At 41.9% G+C, this 22,521-nt stretch overlaps 1 protein-coding gene across 1 annotated transcript in view; it reads right to left on the bottom strand.

Annotated features, from left to right (window-relative positions):
• Positions 1-8,291: 8,291 nt before the first annotated feature.
• LOC116267168 (uncharacterized) overlaps positions 8,292-22,521 on the bottom strand; it is a 93,290-nt gene continuing 79,060 nt past the window's right edge. The window contains exon 4 of the mRNA XM_031648764.2: positions 8,292-8,575. Within this exon, the coding sequence (XP_031504624.2) occupies positions 8,292-8,575 (284 nt within the window). The remainder of the gene's footprint in view (positions 8,576-22,521) is intronic.

Here is a 22,521-nt window from a genome sequence, read left to right as displayed (position 1 = left end):
TTTATCATATCCATGGTCCATTCTATGTCATTAATTTTCGTGTGAATTGATTTGCAGCCAGATTAGGACAATCTGGTCTTTGTAGTTTATTTTTCCAACACTTCCCAGTCACATGGCTCTTTTTTTTTTTTTCATTTGACCATTTTTAATTTAAGAATGATACGTTACATAAAATTTTGAAAAATTGTTTGGGGCAATTCCCACATTTTTTTAAAGTTGAATACAACTTTAAGATATTTATTTATAACTGAATCTGAATTCAATCAGATGTGATATTTATTTATTTAGTAATAATGCCGTCCACTGCTTTTTTACTTTTCGGGTCTGGCCTGAAGATGACCGATCCATTCACAGTAGAGGGGGGGAGGGACCCCGAGCTATCAATTAAAGAAACCCTATCGGTCGACGGCTAGAACGTACAGTGTACCAGTAATACAGTATTTTTCTCATCATACACACTTTGAGTGCTGAATCAAGGGCAACATTGTATGATATGGCTCCTAAGGAGAAGTAGCCCAATTAATTGGGCGGTTGATCAATTTTACAAAGATGAGTTATATCATTCTTAGTTCTAAGGCATGTGTCAAACTCTTCTCAAATTCGGGCAGGAGTTGGCTTGTTATATAACTCGTCATGCACACTTTTATAGTTCCGCCAGAGTCTATATGTATTTCGGGTTACACAAATGTCTTACTTTGGTTCAGATTTTGGCTGTCGTGACTATAGAAACTGAGGGGAAATACTTGTGTGATCGTCGTTCCCGATTGATTGGATTGTGAAGGCTGAACGTTGGTTCAGTGTTTGGATTTTTTAGTGCAGTCACCTTGTTGTTTTCATGGCACATTTAATATATACACACACATTATATATATGTATATATATCTTGAATAAGGGCCACCCATTTGATGATGATGAATGATTAAAAGAAAAATATGAAAAAATGTGAGAACTCATACTAGAAGATTTAACCGTCTATCATGATTTAACTGTCTGACTTGACCGTCCAAAAGTATAGGTTCCCCCCGGAGTGACTCAGATTTGACAGTCATGTATGTATGAAACAAAATTTAAAGAGTTTAAAAATATAATATATCAAAGAATGTTGCAATTATTGGTTAAGTTCAATCTAAGTGGTAAACAATTTTATTTAGGTAGATCCTTGATTGATACTTAGTTAAAGTACTTAAAAAGTTGATTATTTTTTATATTTATGTTTAATTATTAATCATTTTACTGTTAGCATGAGCTGCAGGAGAGATTTAGATTTGATTCGATTTAGAAATTTGGTTCAACATCTTGAACTTACACAATTGGCTGCCCTTTTTAACAAATGTCACTAAGTTTCACATGTTGGTAGGTGCACCCAAGTTCACAACTTATAATCCAAATTATAGAACAGCAAAGACTGAAATCTGAACTGAAACCACATGCCACACTTCTTTACAACCACTTGCCATCTTTACTTCACCTTCAAATTTCAAAGTTCTCCTTCATTTCATAATTACATTGGCAATGCATCTGCCACCACCTTGTGCGGGTTCTTTACCGACAGTAAACACTGCTCGTGGCGGTAAGACGGTCCATATTGAAAGGGTCTTAGCGACAATAAACAGTAAATTTCTTTCTTTAGATAAAACGTTTAGTAGGCAAGGAAGCCCGACACTAAAAGCGAATCATACATTACTCGGGTTTTTTTAGATTTGATCTTCTCTTTTAAAGAAAAATAAATATATCAAGAAAAACTGCAGTCTAGATCATGCCAAATTGAATGGGTCGATTTTATCGGTCTCAACAATTTTTTGAAAAATCCCATTAAAAAAAAAGAATACAAAATGATGAATTGAATCAATCACGATTAACATCTTGCATGGCTTAATAACCTTTAGCATACGATTTGGGCGGTAAAAAAAAAGTTATGGAAAAAAATATAATAGTTTAGATAAATAACGTAAAAGAAATTAAACCGAAGATAACTTGTTGATTGCGATAACAATTAGTTCAATCCTGACGATATTAACACGGAATGGACCTGATGTCTTAATCTAATTATTTCACATTTTATTTCTCAACGTTATATTAAATAGATAAGTGATTCCAGATATGGCGGCTAGTTAATATTAATAATGACAACGTTTGTATTGCCAAAATCCTTTTTGAGTGGACCGTCTTCCAAAAAGGATCAGAAAATCGGAACCAAAATCAATCTAGCATATTTTTATTGAAGGATCCAAAGCTTGTTTTTTTTTTAAATTAAAAACATATCAACAAAAAAATGGGCAAATAAATATTTTGCGACTGTCTAGATCTTGCTCATTCAAGAATCAATTGCAAGGACTAGGTTGTAAAATTGAGAAGATAAGAAGGTAAGATTTTTAAATCTTGTTGATCGTGTGATAGCCTCATATGTCAGATCCAAATCTGATCCTCATGCCCTAGATATCATAATGATTCCATATTGATGATACGATGCTGATTCCATATTGATGATATGCAAGTAGGGATGTCCATATATCTGATTTAAGTTGGATACCCACTAAACCATTTTGAAAAATTCAGATATGAAAAAAATTAATATATTTAATTTAAAAAATGACATCGGGTTTCATCTCAATTCAGATATACATAGATCGAATTTAGTTTTAAATAATTATCTATGCTTTTTGAGTTTTGAACATATACTAGATTTGGTTAAAAAATTAAGATTCAAATTCAGATATAAATGTAAAAATAAGATCCAGACTAGATTCTTTATTCATTTTTTAATCTAAACATGTGAATATCCAAAAACTTAGATATGATTCAGAATATATCAAATTCTAACCTAATCTATTGAGATCCCTATCTGCCTCCACATGCTGAATTTTGTGTTTGAACCTTAGATCCAATTAAGGAGCTGTTGGCAGGAGCTCCCAACAGAGCTGGTGAGTAAGCACCTTGATGTTTTTTTTTTTTTAATTTGAAACCCTCAACCATGACTAATGGTTTAACAGGGGAGAGAGAGAGAGAGAGAGAGTTTCCTTTGCTGTCTTTTCTCCTCTTACATTTCCTGTGTCATCTTCAACCTAGTGTCTCATCATCTTCCTCTTAGTCAGTTATTTGTGGGTCATCCCAGTTTGCATCTGCTGTCATCTTATGTTTTCAATCATCCTTCCTCATATCCACATGGATAGGCACACCAAATAGAGGCCAAGACTTGCATAAGGAGGTCCACTTTTCTATCTTTCTCTGGCTGATTGATGTAGCTTTCACCAGCGAAGTCATCAACCGTCGAACAATGATGACCCTGCTTCTCCCTCTTAAAATAGAAACATCTAGTTTCTATCTAATACATACATACATACATATTATGTATCTCCTTAACGTAATGAAAAGAAAAAAGCAAACGATAAGTGAAACTGCAATATATCATGTAACTCAGGAAAATGAAATAGTATCCACCACGCTCACCACTTACTCTTTTCCTTCATAAAGGGTTATCAGTCATTAATAGGCTTTACATTCTATAAAGAAAAAGTAAGTGGTGAGGTCCTATCTAAAGTACATTCATGTTTTTATGTGAAATTTTATACCTACAACCTATCCACCTATTTCATTAGAGAGACCCTTCAAGGTCAACCCATATTGCAGGAGTTTGGTTGGCCTGCAAGTCTTCAACTGAAAGGAGCTCTGCACACATTGTAGTGAAGTGGGTAGCACATGATATTCTAGTCCACATCCATCCACGCAATGTCCTGCAAATTTTATCATTTTCGGCCAGCTCATATCCCCCAGTAGCTAACTGGTCAAAAATAGATATAATCCAATTCAAATGCTCCATGATAGGCAACAATACCTTTGTGAGCCTATGAAATTCTCGTTGAGGATAAGAGATGCTAGCTTCCGAGATCTGTGAATAAGCTTTCACAAGCTTGTCCCATAATTCCTTCACTGAACACTCGTCAGGAACATGCACCAGCACCTCTTGTGAAAGGGTAGAAGTAACAAAAGCAATGGCTTCCTGATAGCGTTTCAACTATATTTCAAATTTAGGATTTGGAACTGATTCTTTAGTGGCAACTCCAAGCCTATCCTTGGTCTCATATGTGGTGCAAAAGGGACTGGGTAGAACTATCTAAGTGTTCTGATAGACCTTGATGAATGGGAAGACTGGATGCTCCCAAGTAGGAGAATTGGTATTGGTAAGTTTTCAGAAATAAGCTGGCCCATAAAGTTAAAAGAGATGATAGACTGAGAGTAAGAATCCATGGAACAGCTCAGAAAGAGACCTGTTTGAAAGAATTACTCAGCAAAAAAAGAATACTAGCTGCCAAAGAAATAACAAAATCAATGAACAGTATCAACGTTCAATGCTTACTTTGTTTTTTCTGGAACAGACCAGATTAGAGTAACATGGCTGCAACAATTAACTTATCATACAACAGATTAACCTTTGATCTGAATCCCTTTTTTCCCTTTTTAGCTTTAGGGAGGAAGATTGAAAAACAATAAGGTATAAGATGAGCAAAGAATAAAAAAAAAAAGAATTTTGATGGCTGCTGGGGACAGACTCTGCTAGAAAAAGCAAACAATTTCAATGTCAGGAAAAGAGAAATAGAGAGAATCACGGCTGACCAAGATCAAATGGGGGACAAAAAAGATACTCCCGGCAAAAGAAGAGGTGGGGGGTGGGGGGGAGGGGGGGGAATTGGCTCTGACTAATTTGAAACTGATATATTAAGGCAAAAGACAGTTCACCAGAGACAAAAGGAAGATTAAGCCAGAATGATGGCCAAAGGAGAAGATTAGGCCTGAACGACTAGATGAAATTTAGATATAAAGGACATCAACAGAGGATATGAATTATGGAAAATAGAAAAACGATAGAAGAGTGTCAAATAGGATAGAACGACTGCAAGACAGAGAAAATACTGAGGTGAAAGAAAGAGAAATAGAAGGAAAGAAAATTCAGAAAGAATCACCATTTCTCAGTGGACACACCCTATTGAGTCCAAGCCCACATGTGCTCTTATACCATGTGAGAAGTCCTCGGAAAATCATCACTCCAGAAAAAGGGAGAGAAGGAAGTGATTGAAGTTGAAAATCTGTACATCTTGATGTTTCTGACATGGGCAAAAGATTAATAAAATAGCGTGACGCCCTAATGTGAACCTTTACAAAAATAACCTCAAGCATGATGGGTAATCACAAAAGATGTAGAAAACAACACACCCTATGCAAATAATGGCAGTCGGGTCCATAATGGAACCAGACCCAATAATATTAATACATACACTTCTTAACAAGCGCGACCATCTTGATGCTCCCCTTTTCATGGCATGTAGCACATTAGGATTGTGCAGGTTCTCGTAGCCTAGTTTTATAACTAAAAGGCTAATGAACCATGCCTGTATGTTCTTTTCTATGACTATTTGATTTCATTAAATCTAATTTAGTTAATGATTGATAGTCCTGATTATATACTAGAACCAGATAAATAAGAAAAAAGACTTGTATGTAACATATAGTGACAAATAATAGAGGAAAGAAATCTCATATTTTCATCTAATATGAAACTGGAGAACTTTTAATCGTGAAGCTGATTTAATATATGGGAAATGCATGGGTTGAAGCTGATCTTTCTGATTGGGATAAGACAAGCTTCTTTTATAAAGAAGCATGCAGGAGAGAAGTTTTTAGAACTTGGAATAATTTCTCCCAATATTTAACATTGGCTCCACAACAGCAGCAATAATCTACAAAGGCAGCCCCATTCAGAGTGTAGACACATAAAAAATATTTCTACATATCATGGTTCGCTAGCACATCTAGAACACTCAAAGTAAATTTAACAGGTTCCTTGCTTGATTATTTTTTAAAGAGATGAGCTCAATTGAAACAACCTTTGGCAAAGTGAAAATTTACCTGATTAAGTTGATCAGGTGGTACTGTACCATTATCAGGCCCGTAATCTTGGTCGTCCACAGGAAACAAGCTGTCTAAATCAGATGCTGAAGTTGAGATTCAGGTGGTACTATCAGGTAATTTAACATTCTCTCAAGGTCAGAGAAAGTGTTTATGGATGACCTAGCATTCATGTTATCCACATATGAATTTGAATTTCCATACAGATCACCAAGATTCTGCATTCCTGGCAAGGGTGTGATTGGCATATCATGCATGATTGCATTCCAAGGCTTATATGGGTGGAGTTCATGGGGTCGGTCCCAAAAGGGCTAGTGAATGGTTGAGTTGCAGAGCTTAAACCTGGAAAATTATTCTGAGCACATTGGAATATTTGATTAATGCCTTCGCTTCCTGTTTCGAATTCTGCCAGTGGATACCCAGTACTCTGTTCACGCATATTATGAGATATGACTGCACTTGTTCCTGCATGCAGACCATCAAACTGAAAACCATACACCATCAATGCAGTCTTAGAACCAGGAGGCAGGAGCTACACCAAAATGAGATGTGTTAGCAAAATTTAACTGGTCATTATTTGCAGCTTGCTGACCAAAAGCATATCCGTGAAATGGCAGAAGTTCATGGTTCAAATTTGAACTCGAACTCCACATGGTTGAAGTAGGATCATATCCTGATTGCGCTACATATGGATTTTGAAGGGTGCTTTCGTCTCCCTGCTTTCTCTGCTCCTGCATGAAGGATGGCATTGGTGGATTTTGAAGGCCGCTTTCATGTCCCTGGTTTCTCTGTTCCTGCATGAAGGATGGTGCCTTTCCTATAACGCTTGCTGGATCAGTAGACTTCATCAGTCTGTAAGTCCCCAAGCCTCTTCTATCATATGTCCTGAAACCGCTATAGTAACTAGGCATGTTGGTGAAAGAACCAAGAGAGCCGCTCTGCGGTTCCGCTACAGCTGTGGGAGGTAAAGGCTGTGTCACTTGGTTTGCTAGACGAGGACCTGTGGAAGAACCAAGGCCACCAGAAATGGGACGATCTTTATGTTCTCTACCTTCTGCCTCACGTTTTCTTCAGTAAATTCTGTGTTTCTGCATTCACAAACACATAAACAGATCTTTTCAGGAGTTTTGAGATGGATGACTGTTGGTTAAGAAAACATTTGATATCTTCTTAGGTGTTGCTTGGACTTTTTCCCTAAAAGGAACTCTTCCTGTTTGGGCCTTGCTTCAGCTGGAGCAACTTGGGACAAAAAGTAGAGTTACTTGGATCCGCAGTTCACATCAGAGAGGTTATACTGTGTTCTACAAGTGAATGGTTAGATAAGGTGAAACGGGGAAACCAGTGGAGAGACTTAGCGTTCCCATGGGTCTTGTTGGGGTGTCAACGTGTTGGATTTGGGTCAAGATTCAAACTCTCTGGATCCATCTCAATATGTTTTCTCCCTATCAAATTTGGGTTCACTGCCAAATCTGGGCCAACTAGCTTAAGTTTTAATTTTACATGCAAATGGGTCACATTTTTGTTGAGATTAGGAGTTGGATGCAGATTATGCCAAACCCAGATCCGATTATCCTCAACTTATCTAGATCTCACTAAACTCATCTGGATGTCAAGCATGGCATTCTAAAGGGGAGAAGCAACAAAAATTGCACAAGAAAAACTTAAAATTCCTGGGTCAGTAGGTCCTACAAATATGAAAGACAGCTGATTTTCCCTCATCATCATCAACGGAAAACGGATAGATAAAGTTCAAAGGTTTAATATATAAAAACCATAGGATAATAAATTCAGCTTAACATCTAGAGGCGGACCTCATATCATTGTCGGTCCAAATCTGAGCCTTTGTTTTCCTTATAAAAACTTACCCATACAGAGCAAAAGACATAGTGTGGGTAATTTCTTAGGCTTGTGTGCATTAATGGAAAAAAAAACCTCAAGAATATGATGAAACCTGTTAGTTAAATGAAATTTATCAATAACCGTAATATTTTGTTCCCAAGAAATGAATTTCACCTGCAATCTGCGGACTATCTGTTTCCTTGTCAGCTCTGTAACACCCATAACGTCGAGTATCTTCGAAGGAGTGGCATCTAATCCAGTCAATTGTCATAAAGTAGCCCAGTGAAATACTATCCTTGAAACAAAGATATACAAAAATATTGCACATGAAAATGCTTAGCTTTTGACAAAATGGTTCCAATCTTTTAGCAAATTCTATTTAAACCTTCTTAACTCAAGCAGGTAACTGAAAGAGTTTGAAACTTGATCAGGACGGTTCGTTATTTCACTAAAATTAAAGCGGATTTCAGCAAAATATTATATCCAAAGGAATAAATTTAATTGCCTACTTTCAAAACCCAACTGGTCTACAGCAGAAGCGAACTTCTTCTTCAGATCCGTCGTCCAGATGAACCTCTTCTTCCATTTCTGAGATGGTGGCAGAGATTCAGGCGCAGGCGCCGTCTACTTACTGGCAGTGCCTTCTTCAGCCTCTGTGACGGCAACTTTGCCATCGGTATCTCTCTTCCCGAGTTTAAACTTCCTGTGCCGCAGAACGTGCTGCCACAGGTTTCTGAGCACATGACATGAGGGTAAAGCGGCTTCAACGGCACGGCCTTCACACCACTAAGTGTTGCCTTGACAAGGCTCTCCTGATCAGCATTATCTGATATAACTGTTCTCAGCACAACACAGACGGAAGTTTGGGTTATAATTCTTACATCACATAAAAAATTTCTCTCACAAACAGGATCTGCAGTGAATGATAAGGGAAAGGTTTTCAGAGAAAAAAAAAGAAAATCTTATGAAGGATGTTGATGTTAATATGAATCTGTAACCTTTACACTTTAAATTCACAATTCTCAAATCAGAAGTCTCCTTATTTGGAAATAAAGGAGATCTCAAATCCAAGTTATCTGCAATACTTAAAATCATGGCCTTTGGATCCCCTTGTGAATCCACTTCAGAATCTAAATAACCATGTCAGTTTGCCAAAAGCTGCAGTTCAAATATCGCTCCAACAGCCTTCCACTCGAGGGCCCATACATAGATGTAAATTGGATCTGGTATAGCTTTTGCAGAGCTCAACTAACAGGATTTAGGCCAGTGAAACTTGTGGCAGGAATCTGAATTCAGATTGACAAGACACAAAACCAAATCCCATTTTGGATCTGGATTCGGAAGATGCCCGTGAAATACAATAAAAAAAATACTAGCCCATACTAATTTGGTTTTGACTTTCATAAAGTTGATTAACATCTCTCTCTCTCTCTCTCTCTCTCTCTCTCTCTCTCTCTCCACACACACACACACCCCCCAGACCACATGGGTAAGGGATAAAAATTAGACCTCTTAAATTCATGTTAAAAAGTGTTTTAAATAAATGCGAACTTACCAATGTGTTTGCAAACACTAATTTAATATAAATCACCTTTTAGTTTAAACCATTTTTTTGGAAAAAAACTTGATCTTTCTACTATCACAATTTTGAGGCTATTAGATATGTTTTAATATATGTTTCTCACCAAATCACTCTTAAACATATCGATAAGGTTAGATTGCAAAAAAATATTTTAACAATCAACTTTAATGGGTCAGGACTGTCTGGTTTTTGTCTTTTATCCGAATGGTCTGGTTTTTATCAACTTATATATATATATATATATATATATATATATATATATAACAGCCCCATGTTCACATTTTGTAAAAAAATATTTTAACAATTAACTTTAATGGGTCAGGAATGTCCGGTTGTTGCAGAGTTAACTAATTATACATCTACTTATGACAGATATTCATACATCCGATTTTGATGATAATGCCAAGGACATAAATGTTCCAATTGATTTAATCTGAATTTTACATTGGAAACAAAATTCAACCGGTTGGAAAATCAAATCCTGTGCAACGTGAAGTTGTACTTCTTATGCTATATGTTTGATCGTCTGTTTCATAAGTAGTAGTAACTTTTATAAGGAGAAAAGGTAGCACCTCCATGACAAATCAAATCAAGATTATACAAGAGAAACCTAGAAAATAATAGGCACACAAATATTCCACATTACTGAATTCCTTACAAGAAATTGCAAAGACAAATCTCCATTTAATTAATAACAACAAGGGCTTCATGACTTAAAATTAATACATTGGATATTACATTTCCAACTTCATACCAAACACACATTCACACAAGAGCAATCAGACTCAAAACACGTACAATGGACGTATAAAAGTCGTCTATCTTGACGTTCAAGGAAGCGTACCGCCAAGTCTTCCACCAGCACCACCACCAAATCCACCGCCTAGGCCACCTAGCCCACTGCCTCCACGAAAACCATGACTGCCACCTTCACCTAGCCCACCTCCTACACCAGCTCCGCCACCAAAGCCACCGCCAAGGCCACCAAGTTTGCCACCACCACAGAACTATCCACCACCTAGTCCAGGACCACCACAAAAGCCTCCACCTTCTTCTTCATCGTCATCTTCATAATGATACCAATCATCAGAACCATCATAACCACTATAGTCATCATCATCTGAATCTGACTGGTCATCATAACCAATATAGTCATCACCATTATCATCATCATCATCATCTTCTTCTTCTTCTTATTCTTTTTCTTCTTCACAATTATACCAGTCATTGTCAACATTAGAGTCATCATCATCCTCAATGTCATCAGCATCTTTCATCTTTTTTCTCATTCTTCTTCTTCTTTTTGCTCTTTTGTCTTCAACTGCTTAGTGTTATCATAATCCTCATTGCTGACTAGATCAACAAATACTTTTTCTCCTCCTTTCATATCATCATCTTCACTGCTGCGTAGATCAACAAATACTTTTTCTCCTACTTTCATGACATTCGAGTGCATTCCTTCTTCGTGGCTTCTCAAAGGAGAAGTTGAATCCTCATCATCTTCCCCACTGGTCATGAGCTCAATTGCTCCTTTCTTCTCACATTTTTCATTAATAGAGGAGCAAATTGTGATCCGTAGCTTCCTGCATTTCATTTTTGTCCTCCATAACCTTCGAGAAACCCTGGAAGATGTGTCTGATGGTTCCTTTCCTTTCCATGAACTTGAACACCCCTTTTTCCTTCCAAACTTTCTCATTACAACATCATTGTCATCCTCCGCTATCTTACCTTTCTGCACATTCGAACTCCTGTTTGTTGTCTTGAGCTTCTCTGCATGATCACTGCCCTCCTCTTATTCGCTCAAGAGAATGACTTCTTTGGTTCTTTTGCCTTTTCTACTACTTGAGCAATGGGAAACTCTTGCCCATGCTCCTTTCTTGAACAATCCACAGCCTAAAAAGACAAAAAAAAAGAGAAAAATCTTAAACTGAAGCTTAAACCACCTTTTATTTAGAAAAAGAAAACGCAGAACAACTCTTACGGGAGGAAGAGACATTTGGATTCTTGTTCTTCAAACAATTCAGTTCAAGGCTGCCAAGAGACATGCATTAAGAAAAAAAAGGGTTGGTAAAAAATGACGAAATATATAGAACGAAAATGAACAAATAACTTGAAAAAATATGGAGCAATATTTTCCAACTTGAACCTCACTTTGAGTGCCATTTCCATTAGATTATTTAAGCACAAAAAAATCAACATCTTAAAAAGATACATGGAAACAAAAAAGATAGTTATAAAATCCAAAACTAAAGTATAAGAAATTAAATGCAAGAGTAGCAGATTCACTGTCAAATCAAATGTCTCTTTGGTCCTTGCATTTCTTTAAAATCTATTCAACGTCTACAACAAAAAAAATGTGGAGGACAGCCCGTAGAGTGATGGAGAGACGAGATGACTGTTTGGGATGGCGGAGCCTACTGCCTACTCGGCGTGGAGAGCACACTCAACTCCGAAGGACGGCCCGTAGACTGACGGACTGACGAGATGACCGTTTGGGCGGGTGAGCCTACCGGCTACTCGACGTGGAGAGCACACTCAGTTCTGGAGGACGGCCCGTAGAGTGATGGAGAGACGAGATGACCGCCTAGGCTGGCGGAGCCTATCGTCTACTCGGCATGGAGAACACACTCAGTTCCAGAAGACGAGATGACCGTCTGGGCTGGTGGAGCCTACATGCTACTCGACGTGAGAGCACACTCAGTTCCGAAGGACGGCCCGCAGAGTGACGAAGGATGGAGATGACCGTCTGGGCTAGCGGGGCCTACCGACTACTTGGCGTGGAGAGCACACTCAGTTCTGAAGGACGACATGCAAAGTGACGCAGAGACGGGAAGACTGTCTGCGCTAGCGGAGCCTAGCGACTACTCGGCTTGGAGAGCACACTCAGTTCCGGAGGACGGCCCGCAGAGTGACGCAGAGACGAGATGACTGTATGGGGTGGTGGAGCCTATCAGCTACTCGACATGGAGAGCACACTCAGTTCCAGAGGATGGCCCGCAGAGTGACGCAGAGATGGGATGACCGTCTGGTTGGCAGAGCCTACTGGCTACTCGGCGTGGAGAGCACACTCAGTTTTGAAGGAGGGTCCGCTGAGTGACGGAGCGACGGGATGACCGTCTGGGTTGGCAGAGCCTACTGGCTACTCGATGTGGAGAGCACACTTAGTTCCGGAGGAGGGCCCGCTGAGTGACGGAGGGACGAGATGATCACCTTCGCTGGCGAAGCTTACTAGCTACTCGGCGTGAAGAGCACACTCAGTTCTGGACGACGGTACGCAGTCACCGTCTGGGCTGCCAGAGACTACTGGCTACTCGACGTGGAGAGCACACTCAGTTCCGAAGGATGGCCCACAGAGTGACGGAGTGATGAAATGACCGTTGGGGCTGGTGGAGCCTACTGGCTACTCTACGTGGGAGCACACTCAGTTCCGAAGGACGGCGCATAGAGTGACAAAGAGACTCACACATAGAGAGAGAAGGAGAGACAGAAGAGAGAGTTTCTGCTGGTAAGATCGAAGAAAAGAAGAAGAGAAGAGAAACAGTACAAGACACACATGCGAAGAAAAAGCATGTACCGCGCTTCGACAGCACTGCCGGCCTTTTTCATGATGACGTAAAACCCCGATGGAGCGTGCCAAATGAAGAACGTTACTATTTACGTAACGTTGGACTAGACCATTACAGGTTTCCTTCCGTACATAATTTAAAGATTTCGAAAATATAATATATCAAAGAACATTGAAGTTATTGGTTAAGAGCACCTTACAGTTCAGCAGTAGCCTTTATAAGGAGAAAATGTAGTGCCTCAACAACAAATCAAATCAAGATTATAAAGAGAAACCTGGAAATAATAGGCACACAAATATTCCATATTAATGAATTCTTCACATGAAAATGCAAAGACAAATTTTCAGTTAATCAATAACGGGAAGGGCTTCATGACTCGAAATTAATACATTTGACATTATATTTCAACTTCATACCAAACACACATTCACACAGAGCAATCAGACACAAAATACGTACAATGGAAGTGTACAAGTCGTCTATCTTGACGTTCAAGGAAGCTGCCGCCAAGTCTTCCACAGCACCACCACCAAATCCACCGCCTAGGCCACCGAGCCCACTGCTCCATGAAAACCATGACTGCCACCTTCACCCAGCCCACCTCCTACACCAGCTCCGCCACCAAAGCCACCGCCAAGGCCACCAAGTTTGCCACCACCACAGAACTATCCACCACCTAGTCCAACACCACCACCAAAGCCTCCACCTTCTTCTTCATCGTCATCTTCATAATGATACCAATCATCAGAACCATCATAACCACTATAGTCATCATCATCTGAATCATACAGGTCATCATAACCAATATAGTCATCGCCATCGTCATCCTTGTCAATATCTTCTTCCTCTTCTTCTTCTTCCTCTTCACAATTATACCAGTCCAGGTCTACATTAGAGTCATCATCATCCTCAATGTCATCAGTATCTTCCATCTTTTTCTCATTCTTTTTATTCTTCTTCTTCATTTTGGTCTTTTGTCTTCAACTGCTTACTGTTATTATCATCCTCATTGTTGACTAATCAACAAATACTTTTTCTCATCATTTCATGTCATCATCCTGCTGACTAGATCAACAAATACTTTTTCTCCTACTTTTATGACGTTCGAGTACATTCCTTCTTGGTAGCTTCTCAAAGGCAAAGTTGAATGGTCATTATCATCCCCACTGCTTATGAGCTAAATAGCTCCATTCTTCTCATCTTTTCTACTAATAGAGGAGCAAATTGTGATCCCTAGCTTCCTGCATTACATTTTTGTCCTCCATAACCTTTGAAAACCCTAGAAGATGCGTCTATGGCTCCTTCCCTTTTCATGAACTTTAACACCCCTTTTTCCTAGCTATAAACACAAAAAAAAGATGACCTTCTGGGCTACTGGCTACTCGGCGTGAAGAGCACACTCAGTTCCGGAGGATGGCCAGTAGAGTGACGGAGAGACGAGATGACCGTCTAGGGTGGCGGAGCCTACCGGCTGCTCGGCATGGAGAGCACACTCAGTTGCGGAGGAGGGCCCACATAGTAAAAGGGGGACGAGATGACCGTCTAGGCTGGTGGAGCCTACCGGCTACTCGGCGTGGAGAGAACACTCAGTTTCGGAGGAGGGCCTAGAGAGTGACGAGGAGACAAGATGAATGTCTGGGCTGGCAGAGCCTACCAGCTAACTCAGTTCCAGAGGAGGGCCAGCTGAGTGACGGGGAGACGGGATGTCCATTTGGGCTGGTGGAGCCGACAGGCCACTCGGCGTAGAGAGCACACTCAGTTCCATAGGAGGGCCCAGAGAGTGACGGAGAGACGGGATGACCGTCAGGGCTGGCAAAGCCTACGGCTACTCGGCGTGGAGATCACACTCAGTTCTGGACGACGGTCCGCAGTCACCGTCTGGGCTGGCAGAGCCTACTGGCTACTCGGCGTGGAGAGGACACTCAGTTCCGAAGGATGGCCCGCAGAGTGACAGAGAGATGGGATGACCGTCTGGGTTGGTGGAGCCTGCTGGCTACTCGGCGTGGAGAACACACTTAGTTCCGGAGAAGGGCCCACAGAGTGACGAAGAGACGGGATGACCGTTTAAATGGCGGAGCCTACCGGCTACTTGGCGTGGAGAGCACAGTCAGTTCCGGAGGACGGCCCATAGAGTGACAAAGAGACACACACACACACACACACACACAGAGAGAGAGTTTCTGTTGGTAAGATCGAAGAGAAGAAAAATGGTACACGACACACATGGAAAGAAAAAGCACGTAGCGCAATTCAGCAGCACTACCGGCCTTTTTCATGATGACGAAAAAGGCCCAATGGAGCGCGTCGAATGAATGACATTACGATTTAGGTAACATTAGACTAGACCGTTACTGGTTTCCTTCCATACAAAATTTAAAGAGTTCGAAAATATAATATATCAAAGAACATTGGAATTATTGGTTAACAGCACCTTATAGTGCGAGGGAAAAGAAACCTCTTTCATAAGAAGTAGCTTTTACAAGGAGAAAAGGTAGCTCTTCCACGCCAAATCAATTCAAGATAATACAAGGGAAACCTGGAAAATAATAAGCATACAAATATTCCATATTACTGAATTCCTCATATGAAATTGCAAAGACAAATTTTTATTTAATCAATAACAGGAAGGACTTCATAACTCGAAATTAATACGTTTGATATTATATTTCCAACTTCATACCAAACACACATTTACACAAGAGCAATCAGACTCAAAACACGTACGATGGAAGTGTAAAAGTCGTTTGACTTGACGTTCAAGGAAGCCCTTCGCCACCAGCATCAACACCAAATCAATCGCCTAGGCCACGGAGCCCACCGCCTCCACGAAAACCACGACTGCCACCTCCACCTAGCCCACCTCCAACACCAGCTCCGTCACCAAAGCCACCGCCAAGGCCACCAAGTTCGCCACCACCATCGAACCGTCCACCACCGGCATCAAAGCCTCCACCTTCTTCTTCATCGTCATCTTCATAATTATACTGGTTATCATAACTACTATAGTCATCATCATATGAATCATACTGGTCATCATCATATGAATCAGACTGGTCATCATAACCAATATAGTCATCACCATCGTCATCATTGTCAGTATCTTCTTCTTCTTCTTGCTCTTTTGTCTTGAACTTCTTAGTGTTATCATCATCCTCATTACTGACTAATCAACAAATACTTTTTCTCCTCCCTTCATATCATCATCCTCACTGCTGACTAGATCAACAAATACTTTTTCTCTTACTTTCATGACGTTCGAGTGCATTCCTTCTTGGTAGCTTCTCAAAGGCGAATTTGAATCCTCATTATCATCCCTACTTCTCATGAGCTCAATTGCTCTGATATAGGAGCAAATTGTGATCCGTAGCTTCCTGCATTTCATTTTTATCCTCCATAACCTTCGAGAAACCCTAGAAGATGCGTCTAATGGTTCATTCCCTTTCCATGTTGAACACCTCTTTTTCCTTCCAAACTTTCTCATTTCAACATCATTGTCATCCTTCGCTGTCTTACCTTTCTGCACATTCGAACTCCTGTTTCTTGTCTTTAGCTTCTCTTCATGATCACTGCCCTCCTCCTCTTCGATCAAGAGAATTACTTCTTTGGTTCTCTTGCCTTTTCTACTACTTGAGCAATGAGGAACTCTTGCATGCTCCCTTGTTGAGCAAACCACAACCTAAAAAGACCCAAAAAAAAGGAAAGGAAAAATCTTAAACCTGAAGCTTAGACCACCTTTTATACAGAAAAAGGAAATATGGAAGAACTCTTACAGGAGGAAGGGAGATTTGGGTTCTTGTTCTTCTAGCAATTCAGTTCAAGGCTGTCTAGAGACATGCATTAAGAAAAAAAAGGGTTGGTAAAAGATGATGAAGAATATAGAAAGAAAATGAACAAATAACTTGAAAAAATAAGGAGCCATATTTTTCAACTTGAGTATCACTTTGAGTGCCATTCCATTAGATTATTTAAGCACAAAAAAATCAACATCTTAAAAGGATACATGGAAACAAAAAAGATAGTTATAAAATCCAAAACTAAAGTATAAGAAACTTAAATACAAGAGTAACAGATTCACTATCAAATCAAATGTCTCTTTGGTCCTTGCATCTCTTTAAAATCCATTTAATGTCTACAACAAACAACCAATCTACACTTTTCATTTGCCATTTTTTAATTACATTCTAAACAAAATGCACTAATTTCCAGTAACATGGCATTTTCTGAATGTATCGTTTTAGATCCACACATGTTAACTTTCTTAAAAGCTTGAATCCAAGAAACATAATCCGCAGTTGCTATGAAAAACAAGCATAAAAAAAAAAGTAAAACCCAACAGAAGAAGAAAAGGAGAACAAGGTCGTCAGTTATACTTGAAAATGACACTTTACAACAATGGTTTGCCAAAGCCATAGTGTGAAAGAAAAGGAGCACAAAAACAAGAGAGAAAAGGGTCAGTGCAGCATAAAAAAAATATAAAAATAGAACACAGAGAAATATAAAACCAGCTATATGCAAAAATGGTAGAAAAAGAAAAACAGAAACAAGAAGAAGAACATTTATAAGGTGCACACTTCAGTGTTCATTCAGTGGGATAGTGCAGCAAGAGAAATGGAGTCACTTCAGAACAAATATATGGCGGGTTCACCTGAACCGATGTCCTACAACGTGGTTTCCTGTTCTTGTATCCTGGAACGTAAAAAGAAATGATTCTTGCAACATGAAAGAAAAAGGAAAGAAAAACAATGCATAAGAAAAGAACAATATACAAACCGAAAAATTAGAATAACAACCATAAGAAAAAGATGAAAAATGAAACACACCGCTTGCAAAAAAAAGGCTACAAAAAGTAAAAGAAAACCTTACAAATACAAAAAAAAAAGATGACCGTAAACTCCCTGCTCGGCGTGAAGAGTACACTCAGTTCCGAAGGGCAGCCCGTAGAGTGTCGGAGAGATGAGAAGACCATCTGGGCTGGCTGAGCCTACTGGCTACTCTGCGTGGAGAGCACACTCTGTTTCGGAGGACGGCCCGCAGAGTAACGGAGAGACGAGATGACCGTCTGGGCTGGCGGAGCCTACTGGCTACCTGGCGTGGAGAGCACACTTAGTTCTGGATGATGGCCCGTAGAGTGACGGAGAGACGAGATGACCGTCTGGGCTAGCGGAGCCTACTGGCTACTCGACGTGGAGAGCACACTCAGTTACGAAGGACGGCCCGAAGAGTGACGGAGAGACGAGATGACGGTCTAGGCTGGCGAAGCCTACTGGCTATTCAGCGTGTAGAGCACACTCAGTTCCGGAGGAGGGCTGACAGATAGATGAGTTGATCGTCTGGGCTGGAGGAACCTACTGGATACTCGGCGCGGAGAGCATACTCAGTTTCGGAGGGCGGCCCGCAGAGTGACGGAGATATGAGATGACCATCTAGGCTGGCGGAGCCTACTGGCTACTCGGCGTGTAGAGAACACTCAGTTCTGGAGGGCGGCCCGTAGAGTGACGGAGAGATGAGATTACCGTCTGGGCTAGTGTAGCCTACTGGCTACTCGGCTTGGAGAGCACACTTAGTTACGGAGGAGGTCCCACAGAGTGACAGAGAGACGAGATGACTTTCTGGGTTGGCGGAGCCTACTGGCTACTCGGCGTGGAGAGCACACTCAGTTCCCGAGGAGGGCCCGCAGAGTGACGGAGTGACGAGATGTCCGTCTGGTTTGGTGGAGGCTACTGGCTACTCGGCGTGGAGAGCACACTCAGTTCCGGAGGAGGGCCCGCAGAGTGACGGGGAGACGAGATGACCGTCTTGGCTGGCGGATCCTACTGGCTAATCGTCATGGAGAGCACACTCACTTCCGAAGGACGACCCGTAGAGTGACGGAGAGACGAGATGACCGTCTGGTCTGGTGGAGCCTACTCACTAGTCGGCGTGGAGAGCTCACTCTGTTCCAGAGGACGGCCCGCAGAGTGACGTAGAGACGCATAGAGAGAGAGGAAGTTTTTGTTGGTAAGATCGAAAAAAAGAATAAGAAGAGAAGAGAAATGGAACAGAATGCACTTGGAAAGAAAAAACACTTAGCGCACTTCAGCAGCACTTCCAGCCTTTTTCATGATGACGAAAAGGCCCCGATGGAGCCCACTGAATGAAGGACGTTACTATTTAGGTAACGTTGGACTAGATTGGTACAAGTTTCCTTCCGTACAAAATTTAAAGAGTTCATAAATATAATATATCAAAGATCATTCGAATTATTGGTTAAGTTCAATCTTAAGGGGTAAACAATTTTATTTAGGTAGATCCTTGATTGATACTTAATTAAAGTGGTCACCAATTTCTCTCATCATGTTCATATATAGCATCAATCAAAACATTTGGTGGTTCTCTGTAAATAGATGAAATGTGAGACTGGTCATCGGAAATTGATTTAAATCTTTCACGCCGTTAAATTAAGTACAAGAGACTCATTTTCTATTATTTTTCAAAAAAAAAGTGGCTCAAATTACTGAAGACCTCAAATAAATCAACGTTCACTCCATCATGCTATCTTAAGGAAATTAAAATAGAAAGGAAGTCCTCGCTTGTAGACGCAGAAATTTTTTGGAAGTTGGTAACAATGATGACCCTTTATGAATTTGTCTTTAAAAATGCAAGCTTTGCCACACCCCTAAGGATCCATTAAGCTATTAGTTTCATCATAGCATAATTCTGCTTAATTTAACAAAAAGTTATGTGTTAATTTAATTACTTAATAATTATACACATATTAAATTATTGTATTTTATATAAGATTTGAGAAGTAGACACCTGTTCATGTGAGAAATTCACCCAAGCTACCATTGAACTTTTTATATTACCAATGAACTTTTTGTCTCCTTTTATGTCAAAAAACTTCTAGCAAGCATCCGCAGCTTGGAATTCAAATTAAGGTTGATGGTAAAGTTATTGTTGTGGTGGTCTTTGGCCATCTTATTCATTGTAAAGAAAATACTAACCTGATCTATTGACATCCTTTTCTGCCGCCACATGCTGAATTTTGTGTTTGAACCTTAGATCCACTTAAGGAGCTGTTGGCAGGAGCTGATACGTGCCTGTCTATGAGTCCATCGAGACAAGACGACGAGGTTGCCGAGAGGCGTCGGGCCGGCCATGCTAGTGTCGAGGGACACCGAAGATGGCCCGTCGCGGCCGAAGATGGCGTCGGTAGACGCAGGCTTTACGTCGACGCCGACAGCGCGTCGGGCGTGGAGGGGCGCAGTTTACACGTCGCGCAAGGAAGGAGGCCATTACTGAGGCAATTAATACTTTCTGTGAGGCTAACCTTTCTTGTAACAGAGTGAGTGACGAGCCATGGCCGAGTGAAGGGCCGGCGCAGAGGGAGGACACTCAGGCAACGGTGACGTGTGAAGTCAAGACCACCCTAGCCGAGACAGGGTGAAGTGGGTTTGCACCCATTCCGAGCTACACGGCGGACATCCAGCCCACACGAGGGGTATTTTTGACCTTGTTGCTTGGCCCCACGGCCAGATTCGTTTTTATAGAATTTATATGCTTTATGTCTTTATGGGTTGTATTGTTATTCATTGTAAATGTATCGAACCCGTTACGGGTTGTGGCCGACCCGGTTCACTTAAACCTTATATACTTGAGCTTCATCGTGTAAGAGGGGCATCGAACATGTTTTTATGAAAAGTATCTTGATCTCCCTCTCGCTTCTGTTTCTCTCTCCTCCACCCGAGGGTTTGCAGTGGTCTCCCTCGAGCCACTCCTCCTTCTTCTCTTCTTCTTCTTCTACTTCTTCTTCTCCCTTCTCTACTTCTCTCCCCGATCTTTTCTCTCGCGTCCCTGCCCCATGGCGCGTCATCTGATTCCCCTCTACGCTCATCTGCCTCCCCCGTGCGTCCCTACCCACGACGCTACTCTCTAACCTCACCCATGAAGTCCAAATCGCATCTCGTCGCCCTTGCTCCTTGGTTCACGCTCCAGCTTGGGAAGACCACGGAGCAAACCGATTGCAGAAGGCTTCCCCACTCCCTGGCATCCTTGCTCCTTGACAGATCCGATTCCAACTCAAACCCCACGCCCTCCACCGCAGCTGAACGATGCTGCTTCACCCGAAGCCTCAGCCGCTGTTCATGCCATGCCCACTCACCTCTGTTCTTCCCTTCACCTCACTAAATTGGGAAGATCCTTCAGCAAACGGGCTTCACAGTTGGCATCTCCACTCCAGGGCGACGCCACGGTTCACTTCTGAGCAAGATCCGACTGCCCACTCCTGCCAACGAACACCCGACGGAATCCCACGGCCGCTGGTTGCTGTCCGCCCCTGTTCGTGCCTCCTCCACCTGACCAGCCTGCAGAACGATTCCCAGATTCACCAAGGGACAACGCCGTTGGCTTCTGCTCTTCTGGGCGACGCCATGGCTCACCTCTGAGCAGGATCCGACAACTCAAAGAGGCTGAAACCCCACCTGCCGGAATCCTGAACTCGTGAGCTGCTGTCCGCCGCTGTCCCTGCCTCCTCCACCCGAGCGCAGCAGAAGCGTTCCCAGCTTAACCAAGGGAACCGCCGTTGGTCTCTCCACCCTGGGCGACACCAGGGATCATTTCTGAGGAGGATTCGATCGTCCACAGCTGCCAAGGAACCCTCAGACGGAAACCAGACCTTGCTGGTGGCGCTCTGTGCTATCTCCACCTGAACAGCAGCTGGATCCATGGCTTAACGACGGCAAATTGGGGAAAACCCCAGACTCTGGTGAAGATCGAATCCTTCCCCTTTGTCTGGTTGTTGCTTCTCGTTTCTGCCTGAAGATTGCTTGGAATTGGTTGCTGGGTTGAACCGAGAGGAAGGAGAAGCTCGCTGCTACCTGCCGTGAGCTCTGTTTGAAGCTCGCTGCTGCCTGCCGTGAGTTCTGTTTCCTGTAACAGGCCCGATTCCAATCCTCCCAACGACCTGGCCTTCGGGTGGGCTGTTGCCCCCATAATCTGGGCGTCCCTTCGTAAATACCCTGGCCACCTTCCTGCCAAGTTTCAGCTTCATCCGACGCCCTGGTGAACCCCTGTGAGTTTCTGAAGGCCGCTGCCTGTTCTGCCGTTTCTCCCCTGTTCGGGTAACAGCCCAGCGTCTTGCAGAAGGACGACCTGGCCTCAGGGTGGGCTTTTGTCCCCCATCTTTGGGCGTCCCAACGTAATTGTCATGGCCTCCTGCCTACCAAGTTCAGCCTCATCCGACGCCGTGGTGATTTGCTGTGAATTTTTGAAGGTCGCAGCCCTGTTCTGCCAGTTTCTCCCCTGTTTCGGGTAATAGTCCAGCCACTTCAGAAGCAACGACTGGACCTTAGAGTGGCTTTTGCCCCCCATCTTTTGGGCGTCCCTAGATAAATATCCAGACATCGCACACCAAATTTCAGCTCAATCCGAGCTTCGAGCGATTTTTGGTGAATTTTACAAGAATGAGCTCCCCTGTCCTGCGCCTGAAGCCAGCAACTGTGTCAGCCAGCGCTCTTTCTCAGGGCTTCGACTGAGCTTGGAGGCTCCTTTGCAGCTCATATTTGGAGCGTGTCTTTGTAACTATCTGAGGGAGCTCTCGACCAAAATTCAGCTAATTTGGAGCTTCCTACGATTTTAGTGAATTTGCGAAGTAGG

The sequence above is a fragment of the Nymphaea colorata genome, chromosome 13 (genome assembly GCF_008831285.2).
Source record: "Nymphaea colorata isolate Beijing-Zhang1983 chromosome 13, ASM883128v2, whole genome shotgun sequence".
Lineage (NCBI taxonomy): Eukaryota > Viridiplantae > Streptophyta > Magnoliopsida > Nymphaeales > Nymphaeaceae > Nymphaea > Nymphaea colorata.
Note: the sequence above shows the minus strand (reverse complement) of the source record. Positions and strands in the feature narration are given on the sequence as shown.